The sequence below is a fragment of the Typopeltis vanoorti genome, chromosome 4 (assembly GCF_054136105.1).
Source record: "Typopeltis vanoorti isolate ZY-2024b chromosome 4, IOZ_Tvanoo_1.0, whole genome shotgun sequence".
Classification (NCBI taxonomy): domain Eukaryota; kingdom Metazoa; phylum Arthropoda; class Arachnida; order Uropygi; family Thelyphonidae; genus Typopeltis; species Typopeltis vanoorti.
In genome coordinates, this window is record NC_143552.1 from 108,924,769 (window position 1) to 108,943,956 (window position 19,188).

Below are 19,188 nucleotides of genomic sequence, written 5' to 3' on the forward strand. Positions count from 1 at the left end.
AATGCCTTCGCTAAATCTAAGAAAATGGCAGTATATTATTATTATTATTATTATTATTATTATTATTCAGGCCTCCATGGAGTCAAAAGACTCATCATGGGAGGTCCTTCCTAAGAACATAAAGTTGGTCAAGACTCATCGAGCGGAGGTTCCCCCTAAGAAACACAAAGTCTATCATACCACTCCTTAAACTCATTGACTGTTCTGGCCCTCACCACTCTATCAGGCAATGCATTCCACGGCTCAACCACCCTCCATGCAAAGAAACCACTCCTCACCCTCTTGCTCACAGTTTCCTTTCGTAACTTCCAGGGATGGCCTCTTGTCATCACTCCTTCCTGCTGTTCAACCAAGTGAAAGAACTCCCCAGTGTCAACCCTGTAACCACCTCTCAACAGTTTAAAAGTCTTAATCATATCACCTCTCCTTCTTCTATCTGCCAAACTCTGCAGTCCACATTCCCTCACCCAATTCTCATAACTATGCTTGTACAGTCCTGAGACCATCTTTGTATCTTTTCCACCGTTAATTTATCCCCTTCAAATCCTGGGGACCAAATCTGAGAACAATAATCCAAGTGTGATCTGATCAGAGACTTATACAATGGAATGATAACCCTCTTATCTCTGCAGGTCAGTGTCCTTCTCATAATTGCAGCAATCCTCTGTGTTAGCTTCACCACCTTTGTAATATGTCCCCTAAACTTCAGGTTTCTATCAATCATCAACCCCAGATCTCTTGTCTCCCCAACTTCCTCCAGTATAACTCCTCCCATAGAGTATGCAGCATCGCATCGATGTTTCCCAAACCTCAAGACTTTACATTTTGCTGCATTAAACCGAAACCCCCATTCATTTGCCCATATATCTAGCTTATTCAAATCCTCTTGCAGGGCTACCACATCTGCACTATTACTAATAATCCTTCCCAGCTTTGCATCATCTGCAAACAACTGAATATCCCCTTGCAATCCACTGGCAATGTCATGGATATAAAGGTTAAACAATATAGGTCCTAGTACTGAGCACTGTGGGACCCCACTTGTAACCTTCTGTCTCCTTGAAACTGCTCCACCATACACAACTCTCTGATACCTATCAGACAGCCAATCCTGAATCTAGTTGACCAATCTGACATCCAGACCCATGTGCTGCAACTTAAATATCAGCTTATCATGTGGCACCCTGTCAAATGCCTTTGCTTTTGTCTAAGAAAATTGCAGTATATGCCTTTCCCTCATCTAATGTTCTTGTAACTTTATTATAAAAGGCTAGCATATTGCTAAAACAAGAGCGCCCTTTCACAAATCCATGTTGACTCTCAGAGATAACATTACCCTCATCTGCCCAGTGCTGTATACGGTCCCTCACTACTTTCTCCAAGATCTTAACAACTACTGATGACACACAGACTGGTCTATAATTAGACACTTCCAGTCTGTTACCACCCTCATGCAATGGCACTATCTTATCTTCCTTCCATTCCCTGGGCACCTTTGCCAAAGCCAGACTTTCGTTGAAAAGCCAGGTTAAAGGCACTGTCAGTTCCCTAGCACATTCTCTCAAAACTTGTGGTGAAATACCATCCAGTTCAAAAGCTTTATTGACATCCAGAGTTCTCAGTATCTGAAACACACTCTCCTCCTGTACCTGTAAACCTTTAACCTGCCCTATCCCTCTAGCATTAAAACTGACTCCTCCAGGATGAAATACTCCAATAAAGTGGTCATTGAACAATTCCACTATGTCCTCTGCATCAGTCACTCTATTCCCATTTTTATCCCACAATATCATTCTTCCACAGTCATTTCTCCTCCTACTGGCCACATAGCTAAAAAATTCCCTATGATTTTCTTTGGATCTTAGGGCCAATCTCCTCTCATATTCCAGTTTCGCTTTCCTTACCACACTAGTTACTCTTCTGGCCTGTGTCTTATATTCTTCACACATCCTCTCCTCACCTGTCTCCTTATATCTCTTCCATAGCCTCTTTTTCACATGCAATTCCTGTTTAATATTGTTTGTCATCCATGCCATGTATTCCGGATACTCCTGGCATTAGTATAAAGCATATAAATGCCATTGTTTTCTAGCATGGCCTGTTCCGGCCTTAGAAGTCATCGTTGAATCGTTTAAGAGGACGTCCAGATTTTCTTTTTCCTAATGGCTTGTACTTTAAGGCTTGTTTTGGTAATCTTTCTGTTTTCATTCTTTGAACGTGTTCTATCCCTTTATGTTTATATTTTTTAATTTTTTCTATTACTGGTTCTTGGTTTACTCAGGGGACCCTGTAACCCCTAGAGAGCACATCCCCTGGGTGGCGGATAGGGGAGCCCACCATGTGTGGGTGTGTACATGCGCATGCGTGTGTGTGTATATATATATATATATATATATATGGTGGGGTGGTCCGAATATACTGAATAAGGACTCGTGGAGCAACAGGGCCATAAGGGGCAATCATCTTGATTGTAAGGGAAGCGGCACTCCCATGGACCCCTAGCTGGATCTATCCTCTCCTTCTCCTACTTTGAGGAAGATCCACTTACTTTAATCTTTCCTATAAGGCCTTATCAGCCAACTCATCTTACTTTATGACCCTTATGCTATTAGAGTACTCGAGGGCCATGGGGTCTTTTCATTTCTGGCCTTACAACTATGCCCTCTTATAAACCTTACTATATTTCTTCTATAATCTACTTTCCCCTTCAATATACCCTATTCCCCCTATGGGTTTAAATTCAGAAGAAGGCTAGTTCAGAAGCCTTAAGGTAGCAGCCCTATCACTGAACTATTCCATCGTCAGGCTAGTCCCCTGACATGGAGAACATAATCCTACTTGTAAGCTGACAGAAAAAGATAATCGGATTGAATCTATGGGAAACGACCCTGGAATGGAAAACGAAAATAAAGACTAAGTATTGCTTGATATAATGCCCCATTGACACCATATAACTGTAGCGTATTGAATAGCTTCTCTCTTGGCACCTTGTTATATGCCTTTTCCAGATCTACAAAACTTAAATAGAGATCTTTGTTATACTCCCATGATTTCTCAACTATTTGTTGTAAAGTGAGGATCTGATTCTGGCAGCCTCTATTTGGCCTCAAACCAGCTTGTTTTTCACCAAGCTTTTCTTCCACAATTCTTCTCAACCGTTTCTCAAGTATACTTACATATATATCTTACCAGGAACACTCAGTAGGGAAATTCCTCTGTAATTCTTGCATTCAGTTTTATTTCCCTTTTTATATATGGGCACTATGAGAGCTCTACTCCAATTATCGGGAATTCGTCCCTCTGTCCAGGCCTTCTGAACTATGCAGTGCAGCCACTGCAAGACTTTTATACCACCATATTTCAGCATTTCTGGTCAAATATCATCTACTCGTGCTGCCTTTCCACATTTCAAGCCTTTGATGGCTTTTTCTACTTCAAGTAAGGATATGTATTCCTGACTGTATGCCTGTTGAGTGTTTTTACCACTGTGCTATCACTGCTTGTTTCATTTAGCAATTTCTCGAAGTAATTACTCCATACTTCAAGGATATCTTTTTCTGCAGTTTTCATGTCACCTTTATCATCTCTAACTCCTTTTACAGTACTCTTTCTTCCATTTCCAAGCTTCTTCAACAACCTCCAGAATATTTTGCTGCCTTCTTGATATTTATTTTCTATGTTCTTGCCAAAGTCCTCCCATGACTTTTGTTTAGCTAGTGTTTAGCTTTCTTACATTTGTCTCTGTATTCTCTAAGAGCACAAGCTGACTTATTTGCCAGGAACGTTTGATATGCTTTCTTCTTTTCCTTCACTGCATCTTTAACTTCCTGTGTCCACCATGGAGTTCTGATTTTTCTATCCTTGCAGACAACCTCACCATATGCCTCTCTGGCTGAATTAATCAGGGTTTTCTTCAAGACTTGCCAATGAATCTCCAAGGTTTGGTTCCTGTTCTCAAACTCTTTAATTTTTTCTTCAATAATCTTTCTGTATTTTAGTCTACAGTTCACATCTGATGAGAGCTGCTCAACTTTTATTTGCTTTAAAACTTTCTTACATGTTATTCTTTTCAATATAAAATTCAATTTTATCCTGCTCAAGACTAAATAGTGATCACTTCCAATTTCCAATCCTCTGTACACTCTGGTGTCCTGCACCAGGAAGAAAACATCACTATCAACAATAACATAGTCAATGAGACTATTCTTATTTCTTGCCTCTTCTCTCCATGTGAATTTGTGCACATTTTTATGTTGGAACAGTTAGTCCATGTCCTGAGCTGAATTTGCCATTATTATTAGCTTTGCTCTTTTCTCCAAATTTTCCCAAAATACTTTTGTATGTCTGACAATCATTTCCTACTCCACTATTTAGATCCCCAACAAGGACCAACTTTTCCTTTTTCATTGTGTCAGCTGTTTTTTCTCTAAATCTTCAAAAAATGCCTCCACTTCTACCTTAGTAGAACCTTCTGTGGAACCATAGCCACAAATAAGTCTCATTGTCCAGTTCCCCATTCTGATATTTGCCAACATCACTCTACTTAAGACTGCCTGCCATTCAAGAAGATTACCCTCGTATTTAATGTTGAATACAATGGCTACACCTTCTTTTCCTTGATTGTCATTGAGTGAATATAACTTTTTGTATTTATTGCTCAGAAAGATTCCACAGTTTTTGCGGAATCTTTCTGAGCAATTTTTTGTTTCAGTCACCCCTATTATGTCAATCTGGTACTTATCTAATTCCTCAGCTAGCTCCATTTCTTTACCATTCAGGTTTCTTATGTTGATAGTAAAGATCTTTAACTCTGGTGATATTGAGTTGGGTGTGCTTTCAGATTTGTTCCATTAGCTGACTTTTCGCTGTACACCCTGGTTCCCTGGTGAAAACAACTGGGGCCTTGTTTAACCGGGCGACATCCCAGCCAGCATGAAATTTTGTCATGTTGTACCATCATTTTGTATTTTGGTTTAAGCCAATAAGAATACAATTTTGTCGGCTAAATCCCAAATTGCCAGCCCCTCCTTGTTTGTTTAGTATCCAGGTAGATACCCAACAGGGTGCACCACGAGAAGGTGAGGATTGGACATTAGGTCAGAAGCCCTGGTCGGTTTTCTACATTCCTTTAAAGGCTATGTGGAGGTCTCCTCTCAGTTATATAGCTTTAATCCTTAAGCACCCGTCTGGACTATTATGGTCAAATTTAGTTCCCAGGATTTGAAGGAGATAAATTAACCTTAGAAAGCGTGCAGAGGTGAATAACAAAGATGATAACAGGAGTGTACAATGTTAGTTACAAGGATTGACTGAGGGAATACAGATTGCAAAGTTTGGTAGATAGATGGAGAGGTGAAATGATTGAACCATTATACCTCTCAACATTTAATTGTTGAGAGGCAGTTACAGGGTTAACAATGGGAAGTTCTTACATTTGGTGGAAAAAGGGAAAGTAGCGAGGACAAGGGGCCATCCCTAGAAGTTGCACAATGAATTCATGAGCAAGAGGGTGGATAATGGTTTCTTTGCATGGAGGGTGGTTGAACCATGGAATGCATTATCTGATAGAGCAGCAAGAGCATGAATGGTGAATGAGTTCAAGGAGTAGTATGATAGATTTTGCATTTTCTAGGATGGGCCTCCCCATGATGAGTAGTAACTTCCCTTGGGTATGTGCCTTCTTCTTCCCTTCTCATCCATCCCTTAGGACAGGAAGAGTCCCCTAATGTTTATGACATATGGTTTATGACTAATTAATGCAGCTGGCTCGTCATTCCTCTGCTGTATTCCCCCCCCCCTCTAAGGGCTAGTATTCATGGCTGTAGATTCATGTGTTCACAGGACCTGTTCTGAGGGATGAAAAAACCCGCTAACTCCATATGAGACTAGCTAACTCATCTTTAGTCAAAAGAGACTAGATAAAGGTTCCTCGCATCATGAATGGAAATCAAACCCAAGTCTTTCCGACCGAAAGTCTTCGTCTATACCAATATGTTCTTTATGCGAGGTGAAGTCATTAGCCTCTATATACAAGTTACCCAGTCGTGAAGTTACTTCATGCACAAACTTTGTTTGCTTACACTTGGATAAAGGATTAAACCAATAGTATGATTTCTTGACATCTTTAATTTATGGAAAAATAACTTGACAGAATCAAAGGAATTAGTTGAGTTACCAAATGATTACTTTGTTACTAAGTAGTCATATGTGTGGATGATAGAGAAAGATGCTGGAAAGATTAACTTATCTTTGGTAGTTGTATTTATTTTTAATTTTGTTTCTAAGGTTGTTGGATGTGTGCATGGAGGGACAGAAGTTGCACATAATGACCTGCAAGGGACCAGACTCTACTACCATTTAAACAGGAGCCAATTTATTTGCATTTAGCTCTTTTAAAATCAGATTTGAATTTGTGTGTATTTTCTGTGGCTGTTAAGAGCTGTAATGTAAACTGTGCAGCTGCATGTAGGTTGTACTTATCTTTGGCACAAAAGAAAAAAAGTAAATGAATTCTGAATATTACACAGCATTCTTCAGGTAGAATCATCAGAAAAGAACACAATGGAACAAGTATGAATATTATTATTATACGGGCACCTCGATGAAGTCCGAAGCCTCATCGTAGGAGACCAAATCTATCCACACAATCTATCATACCTCTCCTTCAACCAGTTAACAGAAAAAGCACTCACAACTGACTCTGGCAATCCATTCCACTCATTCACCACTCTCCAAGCAAAAAATCTAGTCCTCACATCCCTACTGACCACACCTTTATTCAACTTCCAGGAATGACTCCCTTGTTCTGGTCCCTCTAACCAAGTGCTGAAACACTTCCCTTGCATCTATCCTATAAAATCCTTTAAGCAAGTTAAATGTTTCTCTCATATCTCTTCTTTTTCTCCTATCAACCAACTTCTGCAATCCACACATTCAATCTATCCTCATAGGGAACATTCTGCAGACCACTCACCATCTTGGTCACTTGCCTCTGAATCCTCTCCACTGTTTCGTCATCCCCAAGAAACCCATCGGACCAGACTTGAGCACAGTAATCCAAATGTAGGCGTATCAAGGCCTTATAAAGAGAAATTACAACTTCCTTATCTCTACCTGTTAATGTGTTCTTCACTATCCAAGCAATCTTATGGACTACCTTAGCAACCTTAGCAATATGTCCTCTAAGCTTTATCTCTCTGTCCACCACCACCACCCCTAAATCTCTAGCTTCATCTATTTCCTGGAGTACAGTGCCATCAGTGTGATACACAGCTTGAAATCTGTTTATCCCAAATTGCATAACCTTACATTTCTCAACATTAAACTGACACCCATTAACTTTTGCCCATACTGACAGCCTAATTAAATCATCCTGCAAGCTCTCCACATCGCCTTGATTAATTATTACTCTACATAATTTTGCATCATCAGCAAACAATTCAATATTTCCTTTCCAGTTATTTCCTATATCATTTATGTGCAAATTAAACAGTAATGGTCCCAGCACTGAACCTTGTGGTACACCACTAGTCACCTGTTTTTGCCTCGATTCTGCTCCTCCATATACCACTTTTTGATATCTGCCCAGCATCCTCCCTCTTATCCACTGAACAAGTGTCATATCCATCCACATTTGTTCTAATTTCTGTAATAACAGTGTTCATGTCATATTCTGTCAAATGCCTTTGCTAAATCATCGTGTAGGAATTTCCTTTATCCAACTCAGTTGTTACTCTATTATTATTATTATTATCATTATTATTATTATTATTATTATTATTATTATTATTATTCAGGCCTCCATGGAGTCAAAAGACTCATCATGGGAGGTCCCTCCTAGGAAACACAAATTCTATCATACCACTCCTTAAACTCATTGACCGTTCTCGCTCTCACCACTCCATCAGGCAATGCATTACATGGTTCAACCACCATCCATGCAAAGAAACCACTCCTCACCCTCTTGCTCACAGTTTCCTTTTGTAAATTCCAGGGGGATGGCCTATTGTCATCACTCCTTCCCGCTGTTCAACCAAACGAAAGAACTCCCCAGTGTCAACCCTGTAACCACCTCTCAACAATTTAAAAGTCTCAATCATATCACCTCTCCTTCTATCCATGAAACTCTGCAGTCCACACTCCCTCAGCCGATCCTCATAACTAACATTGTACAGTCCTGAAACCATCTTTATTATCCGCCTTTGTACCCTTTCCACAGTTAATTTATCCCCTTCAAATCCTGGGGACCAGATCTGAGAACAATAGTCAAAGTGTAGTCTGATCAGAGTCTTATACAACAGAATGATAATCCTTTTATCTCTGCAGGGCAGTGTCCTTCTCATTATTGCAGCAATCCTCTGTGTTACCTTCACCACCTTTGCAATATGTCCCCTAAATATCAGGTTTCTATCAATCATTAACCGCAGATCTCTTGTCTCCCCTACTTCCTCCAGTATAACTCCTCCCGTATAGTATGCAGCGTCCCATCGGTGTGTCCCAAACCTCAAGACCTTACATTTTGCTGCATTAAACCGAAACCCCCATTCATTTGCCCATCTATCTAGCCTATTCAAATCCTCTTGCAGGGCTATCACATCTGCACTATTACTAATAACCCTTCCCAGCTTCGCATCATCTGCAAACAACTAAACATCCCCTTGCAATCCATGGACAATGTCATTGATATAAAGGTTAAACAATATAGGTCCCAGTACTGAGCCCTGTGGAACCCCACATGTAACCTTCTTGATATTGCCCCACCATACACAACTCTCTGATACCTATTGGACAGTCAATCCTGAATCCAGTTGATCAATCTGACATCCAGACCCATGTGCTGCAACTTGAATATCATCTTATCATGTAGTACCCTTATAAAAAGTCAGTAAATTACTAAGGCATGACCGGCCATTCACAAAGCCATGTTGACTCTCATACAGTATCATAGAGAAGTATTATATGGAAGGTAAAGGAATAGTAATGTTATAATGATATGTATGAAGTCTTTTGTATAAAACTGTAATGCATTATTTTTAATGGATGGTTTTACAGGTATGCCAAATGCAGCAATACCTACTCCAGAGCCAGTCAAACAGAGAAAAATGTTTGCTTCCTATGGAAAATCAGTTGGTACTAGTTCATGCATTTTTGTTTCTAAGGTAAGTATCTTTCTACATCAGTGTCAGATATGTAACTTACATTACATTTTGGTGACTAATATTAAGTAAAAAAAATTGATCTAGGGTGTAAAATGTATGTAGCATTAATTATAAAAAAAATCTAGAGATAATCACTTTAAGATGAAAATAACTTTAATTAAAGTTATTTTAAAAATTTAATTACATTTTGATTTTAATTTAAATTAAAATTTGAATTAAAAATATAAACTCATTGTTTTGACTCCCCATCTTGGTAGCATGCACATCTGTGTGTGTGTGTGTGTGTGTGTGTGTGTGTGTGTGTGTGTGTGTGTGTGTGTGTGTGTGTGTGTGTGTGTGGTATTATATCAACCTATACACACACATATAAGAGGTCTGACGACTCAGGGCTGCGCCAACCCGAGGGTGCAAGAGGTTCACCGCACCCGGGTGGCAACATTAATAGGGCAGCATTTTATGTAGCTAATATCTAATTTGGATTATACAATGCAGTGTGTTAGGGGTGGCCAATAAAAGTTTGCACCCAGGCAGAAAATACACTTGGCGTGCCCCTGTGAAGACTTATAACACAACAGTGCAATGGGTGGGCAGGTAATGGAGAGAATAAAAGAATTGGTTAAATGTTTCTTGATTAGTATGGGAAATACTATTCCAGAGGATAGAGTTATGTGAAATGAAGAAAGAGAATGAGAAGTTTCTTCACTGAGCTTGGAGTCGAACAGTATATGGATGTTGATGAGCAGTTGCTGTTGTTCATATATGATTAAAGGGAAGTGTAGGACTAGTGACATTCAGTTCAGTGGAGGTATGTAATTTAAATACCTATAGAAAAGACATAATGTAGAAACAGGTCATTTATGGGAAAGTGATGGGTAGGCAGTGAGTGAGAGAGAGAGAGAGAGAGGTCATCTATTAAGCAAATAGCTCTCTTCTGGATACAGGCTAGCATTGTGAGGATACCATCTCAGATGCAAGAGAATTATTCAAAGGTTGGGCAGATTTGGACATTATAGTGTTAAGAGTTGAGCAGAAAGAGAAGTAACTAGAATAGATGGGATTACATACTAGGTTGGTGAGTTGGAGGTAATTGGTTGTCAGAAAAGTATCAACAAGTTATGCATGGTGTGTGTGTGGTATCTCAAAAGAAGAAACTGACTAGTGTTGTGCAGAAGGGGTCTGTTTTAAGGCAACTGTTGTTTAATTTGTATATTAATGATATTGGAACTGGTTTAACTGGGGATATGAAGCAAAAATAAGGGAGAATAATGAAGAGCCAAGCAATATTTTGGTCATACAGGAGGATTTGAATAGACTGTACAAATGTCAAGAGAGTGAAATGTCTAGTTTAGTGTAGAAAAGATTAAGGATGTAAGGATGAAATGTAAAGTATAAAATTAGTGGGGGAATTTTGAAGGAGGTAGAGGAGATGAGATATCTGGATGTGGCGATGGACAGGGACTTTAAGTTTAGGGGTCACATTGCTCAAGTCATAAAATTATCACATCATATTAGATTATGGCAATTATGAGGAGAACCTTGACATGCAGAAGTAAAGAAATTATAGTTCCATTGTAATTAAGCTTAATATGGAATTTTTGTATGCAGATGATCTGGTTACCTAGTTTTCACATGGATGTGGATATGCTGAAAAGAGTCTAGAAAAGATTAGCTAAGATAGTTTTCAGCCTGTGGAATGTGAGTTATGAGGACAGACTGAAGGAGTGCCATTTACTGAGGAATAGAGGGGAGATATTATTGAGAGATGCTGGTAAGGGGTTGTTACCAGGTTAATGTGGATGAGATTTTTCATAGAATGGAAAGTTAGAAGTGGAAACAAGAGGCCCATCCCTGGAAACTTTATAAGGAGGGCATGAGCAAGTGAGGTCAGAGCAAGTTCTTTATATGGAGAATTGTTGGTGAGTGGAATGCATTTCCTAAGAGTGTGCAGACACACCGTCAATGAGTTTAAAGCATAGTTTGAAAGTAGCATAGAAATAGAAGATATTACACAACATAAATTTAAAAAAAATAAAAAAATGAATTTTAATTAGAAAAAGATTTTAGGAAATTTTTCTAGTGTTTTTTTCCTTTTTCTTTTGGGGAGAGCCAGAGCCCCTTGGCCCCCCCTCCCTGGGTGCACCAATGCATGCGACAGTGTGTGCCTCCCGCAATGAGTCTTTTAGACTTCATTATTATTATTATTATTATTATTATTATTATATTCTGTATTATTATTTATTTGTTAATAAATATTAATACAGTAATATATTTACAATATAAGAAGTTCCATAATCACTGTAGTTCTGTTTCAAAGCATTTTTCAAAGAGAACAAATCTGTAAAGAATTTCTTTTTTTTCTGAAATATTAAAAATAAATAAATAAATATTGTGCAATGATTTGGTCACCTGTATTCCTAGGCAAGAAGCAAGCTCTGGAAAAGGTCAAAGGTGGATAACAAAAGCAATATCAGGATTAGGGAATACTGACTATGAAGACAGGTTAGGCGAATGTAAACTGCAGACTCTTGTGAATAGGCAGAGGAAGGGCAATATGATGGAGACATAAATTGTTAAGAGGTATTTATTGAATAGATACCCAAGATGTGTGGACAGACTTATGTGTTCGTCGAACATGTTGTTTATTATTTTAACGGTATAATAGAACACAGAAACTAAGTAAATAATTAATTTATTGACTTGATGCTGATATTTCGCTGGTATTATAACCAGCATCTTCAGAGCACAAAAACACTGTTTGTCACAATACGCGAGACTAAAACAACATGGTGTACTTAACCAAAATTGTAGCAGCAATAGGTCATTCATAATGACAAGAGACAAGAGACAATTCATAGAGACAAGAGGTCATTCATAATATATTATATATATTATGTTACATAAGTGTGGCATGACTTATGCAGGGAGAGTGGTTGGTGAGTGGAATATGTTGCTGAATAAGGTGATAATAATATGATAGCGTTTTTTTTTTTTTTTTTTTTTTTTTTTTTTTTTCAGATAAGAGGGCGCCAAAATCAGGACTCTAGTCTTTGTGTTGCTGTTACAATTTTGGTTAAGTACACCATGTTGTTTTAGTCTCGCGTATTGTGACAAACAGTGTTTTTGTGCTCTGAAGATGCTGGTTATAATACCAGCGAAATATCAGCATCAAGTCAATAAATTAATTATTTACTTAGTTTCTGTGTTCTATTATACCGTTAAAATAATAAACAACAAGATACCCAAGATATTTTTTAAAGAGTTGAAGGAGGGAAGGGAATAGAGACAAGAGGTCATTCATAATATATTATATATATTATGTTACATAAGTGTGGCATGACTTATGCAGGGAGAGTGGTTGGTGAGTGGAATATGTTGCTGAATAAGGTGATAAGTGCACAAACATTGAACTAATTTAAGACGAGGTATGATAAACATTATGTCTATTAGAATGCATCTTACCATTGCCTCCCGTGATGAGGCTGGACTCCAGGAACTGTTGTATAATAATTATAATTATTATTATTATTATTCAGGCCTCCATGGAGTCAAAAGACTCATTGTATATTATATTATATATTATATATTATATATTATATATTATATTCATAATATATTATATATATTATATTACATAAGTGTGGCATGACTTATGCATAGAGAGTGGTTGGTGGGTGGAATATATTGCTGAATAAGGTGATAAGTGCAAACATTGAACTAATTTAAGACGAGGTATGATAAACATTATGTCTTATTAGAATGCATCTTACTATTGCCTCCCTTGATGAGGCTTGACTCCAGGAACTGTTATATAATAATAATTATTATTATTATTATTCAGGCCTCCATGGAGTCAAAAGACTCCGTGGGAGGTCCTTCCTAAGAAACACAAAGTCTATCATACCACTAATTAAACTCATTGACTGTTCTCGCTCTCACCACTCCAGCAGGGAATGCATTCCATGGTTCAACCACCCTCCATGCAAAGAAATCACGCCTCACCCTCTTGCTCACAGTTTCCTTTCGTAACTTCCAGGGATGGCCACCTGTCATCACTCCTTCCCACTGTTCACCCAAGCGAAAGAACTCCCCAGTGTCAACCCTGTAACCACCTCTCAACAGTTTAAAAGTCTCAATCATATCATATCCTTCTTCTATCCACCAAACTCTGCAGTCCACATTCCCTCAGCAGATCCTCATAACTATCATTGTACAGTCCTGAAACCATCTTTGTTATCTGCCTTTGTACCCTTTCCACAGTTAATTTATCCCCCTTCAAATCCTGGGGACCAAATCTGAGAACAATAGTTCAAGTGTGGTCTGATCAGGGTCTTATACAATGGAATAATAATTGTTTTATCTCTGCAGGTCAGTGTCCTTCTCATTATTGCAGCAATCCCCTGTGTTACCTTCACCACCTTTGCAATATGTCCCCTAAATTTCAGGTTTCTATCAATCATCAACCGCAGATCTCTTGTCTCCCCTACTTCCTCCAGTATAACTCCTCCCATAGAGTATGCAGTGTCCCATCGATGTTTCCCAAACCTCAAGACCTTACATTTTGCTGCATTAAACCGAAACCCCCATTCATCTGCCCATCTATCTAACTTATTCAAATCCTTTTGCAGGGCTGCCGCATCTGCACTATTACTAATAATCCTTCCTAGCTACGCATCATCTGCAAACAACTGAATATCTCCTTGCAATTCACTGACAATGTCACTGATATAAAGGGTTAACAATATAGGTCCCAGGGCCCCGTACTGAGCCCTGTATGACCCCACTTGTAACCCCTCTGCTTCCTTGAAACTGCTCCACCATACACAACTCTCTGATACCTATCGGTCAGCGAATCCTGAATCCAGTTGACCAATCTGACATCCAGACCCATGTGCTACAACTTAAATATCAGCTTATCATGTGACACGTTGTCAAATGCCTTCGCTAAGTCTAAGAAAATTGCAGTATATGCCTTTCCCTCATCTAATGTTCTTGTAACTTTATCATAAAAGTCTAGCATATTGCTAAAACAAGAGCATCCCTTCAAAAATCCATGTTGACTCTCACAGATAAAATTACCCTCATCTGCCCAATGCTGTACACGGTCCTTCACTACTTTCTCCAAGATCTTACTAACTACTGATGACACACAAACTGGTCTATAATTAGACACTTCTAGTCTGCTATGCTACTGCCCTTATGCAATGGCACTATCTTACCTTCCTTTCATTCCATGGGTAGCACGTTTCCCGCAGCCAGACTTTCATTGAAAAGCCAGGTCAAAGGCACTGTCCGTTCCCTAGCACATTCTCTCAAAACTCGTGGTGAAATACCATCCAGTCCCACAGCTTTACTGACATCCAGAATACTCAGTATTTGAAACACACTCTCCTCCTGTACCTCTAAACCTTGAACCTGCCCTATTCCTCTAGCATTAAAACTGACTCCTCCAGGATGAAATACTCCAATAAAGTGTTCATTGAACAATTCCACTATGTCCTCTGCATCAGTCATGCAGAGGACATAGTGGATTATTATCCTCTGCATTATTCCCATTTTTATCCCACAATATCATTCTTCCACAGTCATTTCTCCTCCTACTGCCCACATAGTTAAAAAATTCCCTAGGATTTTCTTTGGATCTTAGGGCCAATCTCCTCTCATATTCCAGTTTCGCTTTCTTTACCACACTAGTTACTCTTCTGGCCTGTGTCTTATATTCTTCACGCATCCTCTCCTCACCTGTCTCCTTATATCTCTTCCATAGCCTCTTTTTCACATGCAATTCCTGTTTAATATTGTTTGTCATCCACTTTACTCCAAATTGTGTCCTCTTGTTCACTTATGGTATACAACTTACCATTGCTGCTAACAAATATTCTTTCATAATTTTTCACACACTAATGATATCCTGGCCTTCCAATTCCTCCCTCCATGAAACTTCCCCAAGTTGACGTCTTAGACTATTATAATCACCTGCCTTATAATTCCACATACGTTCCCGTCTCTTTGATACTCCTGAATGTCTATTCATTTTCCAAGTCAAAACCATATGGTCGCTCTCTCCAACTGGTCGGAGAGATGTCATCTCAGTTATTATCAACTCTTTGGATGCTATAACCAAATCCAAAACTCTTGAACCTCTTGTTCCCTCTATTACATGTTGCCTAAGACATTTGTCCCTCAATAATTCTAGAAATTCCATTCCCTTATTGCTACATCATCTTCCTCTCCCCAATTTATACTACTGTAGTTAAAATCTTCCTTAACAATCATTCTTCTTGCACTTGCCAAACTCAACTGTCTAAACATTTACTGGTCCCCACCCTCTGTACTCCTGGGTCTGTAGCAACACCCCACTAAATATCCTGTGTTGCCCATCTCTACCTCACACCATATGCTTTCAAAATCAATAGTGTCACTACCTTCCAAAGTCTCCACTCTTAGAGGACATAGGTCGTCACTTATCATAAGCAATACTCCACCACCATGCTTTCCCTTCCTATCCTGCCCAAAAATGCTGTACCCAGCGACTTCTATTCCTGTTATTATATCCTCTTCTATCAACCACGTCTCGGTGATCCCATAATTTTTGGTCTGGCTGATGCTATCTGCGCCACCAATTCCTCTCCCTTATTCCGGATACTCCTGGCATTAGTATATGGCATATAAATGCTGTTGTTTCTATACCCAGCTTTATCCCCCTCTAGACTCCACTGAGCTCAGTGTTACCTGATGTCATCCCCCCTTCTCTCAAGTATCCATTCCCACAAGAGGCCACCCCTGCTGCCATCCTCCCTTGGACACATTGACATTTTAAGAACACAGCAATCTCTCCAGATGCCTACGTCCTTCCCCATTCAAATGTAAGTGGTTTCTTGCATACAATTCCTCTCTGTCCTCAAACGCACTCCAAGCCTCCACATATTCCAGTCCTCTCTTGTCACACATTCTAGCTATTATGTCATTCAATATTAATGCTCTTCTGTTCAGTTCGTCATTATCATACCTAGGCAACACACACACTATCGTTCCTCTCTGTGTCTTCTTTCATACCACCTCAAGCATGATTTTCATATCTCTCGCTGCCCTATTTACCCACCACTCAAGTCATTTGTTCCCACCATCACAATCATCTCATCTTTTAGCTGCCAAAGCCACCCTATCTATCGTTCCTCCTGACAAATACTCCTCACGCATCCTATCTTGAATACCACGGATCATTGAGTCCCCATACATTACACCTCATACCATTCTCTCTCTCTCCTATTGTTTCCATTTTCTCCTCTTCTAGCACTCCCATACCTTTCTCTCATTCCATTCTCTCCTCTTCTAGCACTGCCATACCTCTCTCTCATTCCATCTCTCCTACTGTTTCCATTCTGTCCTCCTCTAGCACTCCCATGCCTCTCTCTCTCATTCCGTCTCTCCTACTGTTTCCATTCTCTCCTCTTCTAGCATTCCCATACCTCTCTCTCTCTCATTTCCTCTTTCCTACTGTTTCCATTTTCTCCTCTTCTAGCACTCCCATACCTCTTTCTCCTGTTTCCATTCTCTCCATTTCCATTTCCATATCCAATTCCATTCTCTCCTCTTTTATCATTCACAAATTTCTCTCCTCTCCTATCATTCCCAAAACTCTCTCTCTCTCTCTCTCTCTCTCTCTCCCCTACACTGATTTGCCTTGCATTATCTCTTCCATTCTTCTAATCTCATCTTTCATACTTATCATACTTCTCCCAAGACATTCCACCTCCTCTTTCAGCTCCTCTATCTCCCTCTGCAGGTCAGTCTCTCTAAATCGAAATTCACTCTCCCAAACATTAATAATAATAAAAAAATAATGTTAAATACTGTTAAAGTAGTATTTCACCTACTTTCCTAGTTTTTACAATCAGATTGAAATTGGTAGAAGGAAAGAAAGTGAAAACTAAATTCTGAGTCTTAGATAATAGTTTTTGGCTTGTCGGATTTTTAATTTAAATAAGTTATGTCCTAAAGCTATATTTCATTTTAGATATTGACTTAAAAGCATTTACAAGTAAGGTAAACTTCTTTGTAAATGCTTTTATAAACTCATTTATATAAACCTTTATATGCTGTATAAACTCATTTTTATTTTCACAGCTGTCTGTTGAAAAAGGAGTCATTCAGACTTATAATATATCAAAAAATGTTGTACCAGTTAAAAAATGTAGAGGTTTAAGAAAACAGGATATGGTCTTAAATGACAGTTTGCCAAAGTTAAGAGGTAAGTATAATGCATTCCTGCATGATTATGTGCATATATGATAAATTTATTTTAATTTGTATTAATTTTATGTGTTATTTTTGGGTTACTGAGAAGGCAAGGTCAGAGTCGGATGCATACATACGAAGATAAGTTTTTCGCTATTCAGCATAGTTGAATATAGCATTTGTATTTATATATGTGTATATATTTAGCATTTATATATATACATAATATAGCGTTTATATATATAATATAGCATTTATATATATTTAGCGTTTAGTTTAGTAGTTCCTCAGCAGTGAGGAATGATGGCGGCTGTAGCTCCAATTGACATGTCACCAAGTCCTCCACCATTTAAGAACTCTATTTTGTGTAACATAATAAAGGACTTTCTGGCATGCAGTTCTTGCAGCATGTATACATGCTGGGAGTTGGATATGTGGTGAGTAAGAGAAGGGAGAGTGCGTATATGCACAAAATGTAGGCAATGGGAGGAATCAAATGAATTATATATTTTCGATAACCGACCTAGTTGTGTCAAGGACTGGAAATGAATGTCGGGAGATGAGTAGTGTGATAGGAGAGAATGACAAGCGAAATATGAATGAAAAAATAAGAGTCGGGAGTCTGGAAGGTTTTAATGACTGTAAAGTTTTCAGAGATGGTCTTGATTGGGAGGATGGATGGTGAGTAACAGTGACTAACTTGCAGAGAGAGAGAGAGAGAGAGAGATGAGCTGAAAGGAGAGGCAAAATGGATCATGGGAATGGTAGAAGAAGAGAGAATAGGAGCAGTAGAAGAGAGGGGAATGAGAGAGAGAGAGAGAGAGAGAGAGAGAGAGATGAGCTGAAAGGAGAGGCAAAATGGATCATGGGAATGGTAGAAGAAGAGAGAATAGGAGCAGTAGAAGAGAGGGGAATGAGAGAGAGAGAGAGAGAGAGATGAGCTGAAAGGAGAGGCAAAATGGATCATGGGAATGGTAGAAGAAGAGAGAATAGGAGCAGTAGAAGAGAGGGGAATGAGAGAGAGAGAGAGAGAGAGAGAGAGAGAAGGGGGGGTATGGGAATGATAGAAGAGGAGAGAATAGAAACATAGAAGAGAGGGAATGATAGAAAAAGGTAGAATGGAAACAGTCAGAGAGAGGAAATGAGAAGAATGCGAGGGAGTGCTGGAACCAGGGATAGAGTGATGCCAGGACAGCAGGAAATTAGGGGAACACAGAGAGAAAGGGTTAGAGGAGAGAGAGGGAGAGAGAGAGAGAGAGAGAAAGTGAAGGATGCAAGTGAGCAATCAAGGAACAGAGTGGTAAGAGGTGTGATGTATGGAGGTTTGATGATCTGTGATGTGCAAGATAGGATACCAGAGGATTGTTTGCCTGGAGGGACGATAGAAAGTGTGGCTATGGCAGTTTAGAGGGGTGAAAGGATGGATAAGATGATTGTGATGGTGGGCATGAATGACTTGAGAGGTAATATAAATTGGGCAGCGAGAGATATGAGATTTTTGCTTGAGGTTGTATAAAAGAAAATGCAGAGAGGAAAGATTGTGTGTGTGTTGCCCAGATATGATAGTGATAAGCTGAGCAGAAGAGGAATAATACTGAATAGAATAATAGCCAGAATATGTCAGAAGAGAGGATTGGAATATTTGGATGCTTGGAGGGCATTTGAGGACAGAAAGGAACTGGGTGCAAGAGACCACTTGCATTTGAATGAGGAAGAACGAAAGTATCTGGAGTGATTGCTGTTTTCTGAATGAGTTCGTGTGTCAATGCAGTGAAATTAGAATTCCCAGGGTGGA

At 39.1% G+C, this 19,188-nt stretch overlaps 1 protein-coding gene across 1 annotated transcript in view; it reads left to right on the top strand.

Moving 5' to 3' along the window:
* LOC150107598 (uncharacterized) overlaps nt 1–19,188 on the top strand; it is a 419,637-nt gene that overhangs the window by 383,122 nt on the left and 17,327 nt on the right. The window contains exons 21-22 of the mRNA XM_090391960.1: nt 9,052–9,158; nt 17,283–17,406. Coding sequence (XP_090248086.1) covers nt 9,052–9,158; nt 17,283–17,406 — 231 coding nt within the window. The remainder of the gene's footprint in view (nt 1–9,051; nt 9,159–17,282; nt 17,407–19,188) is intronic.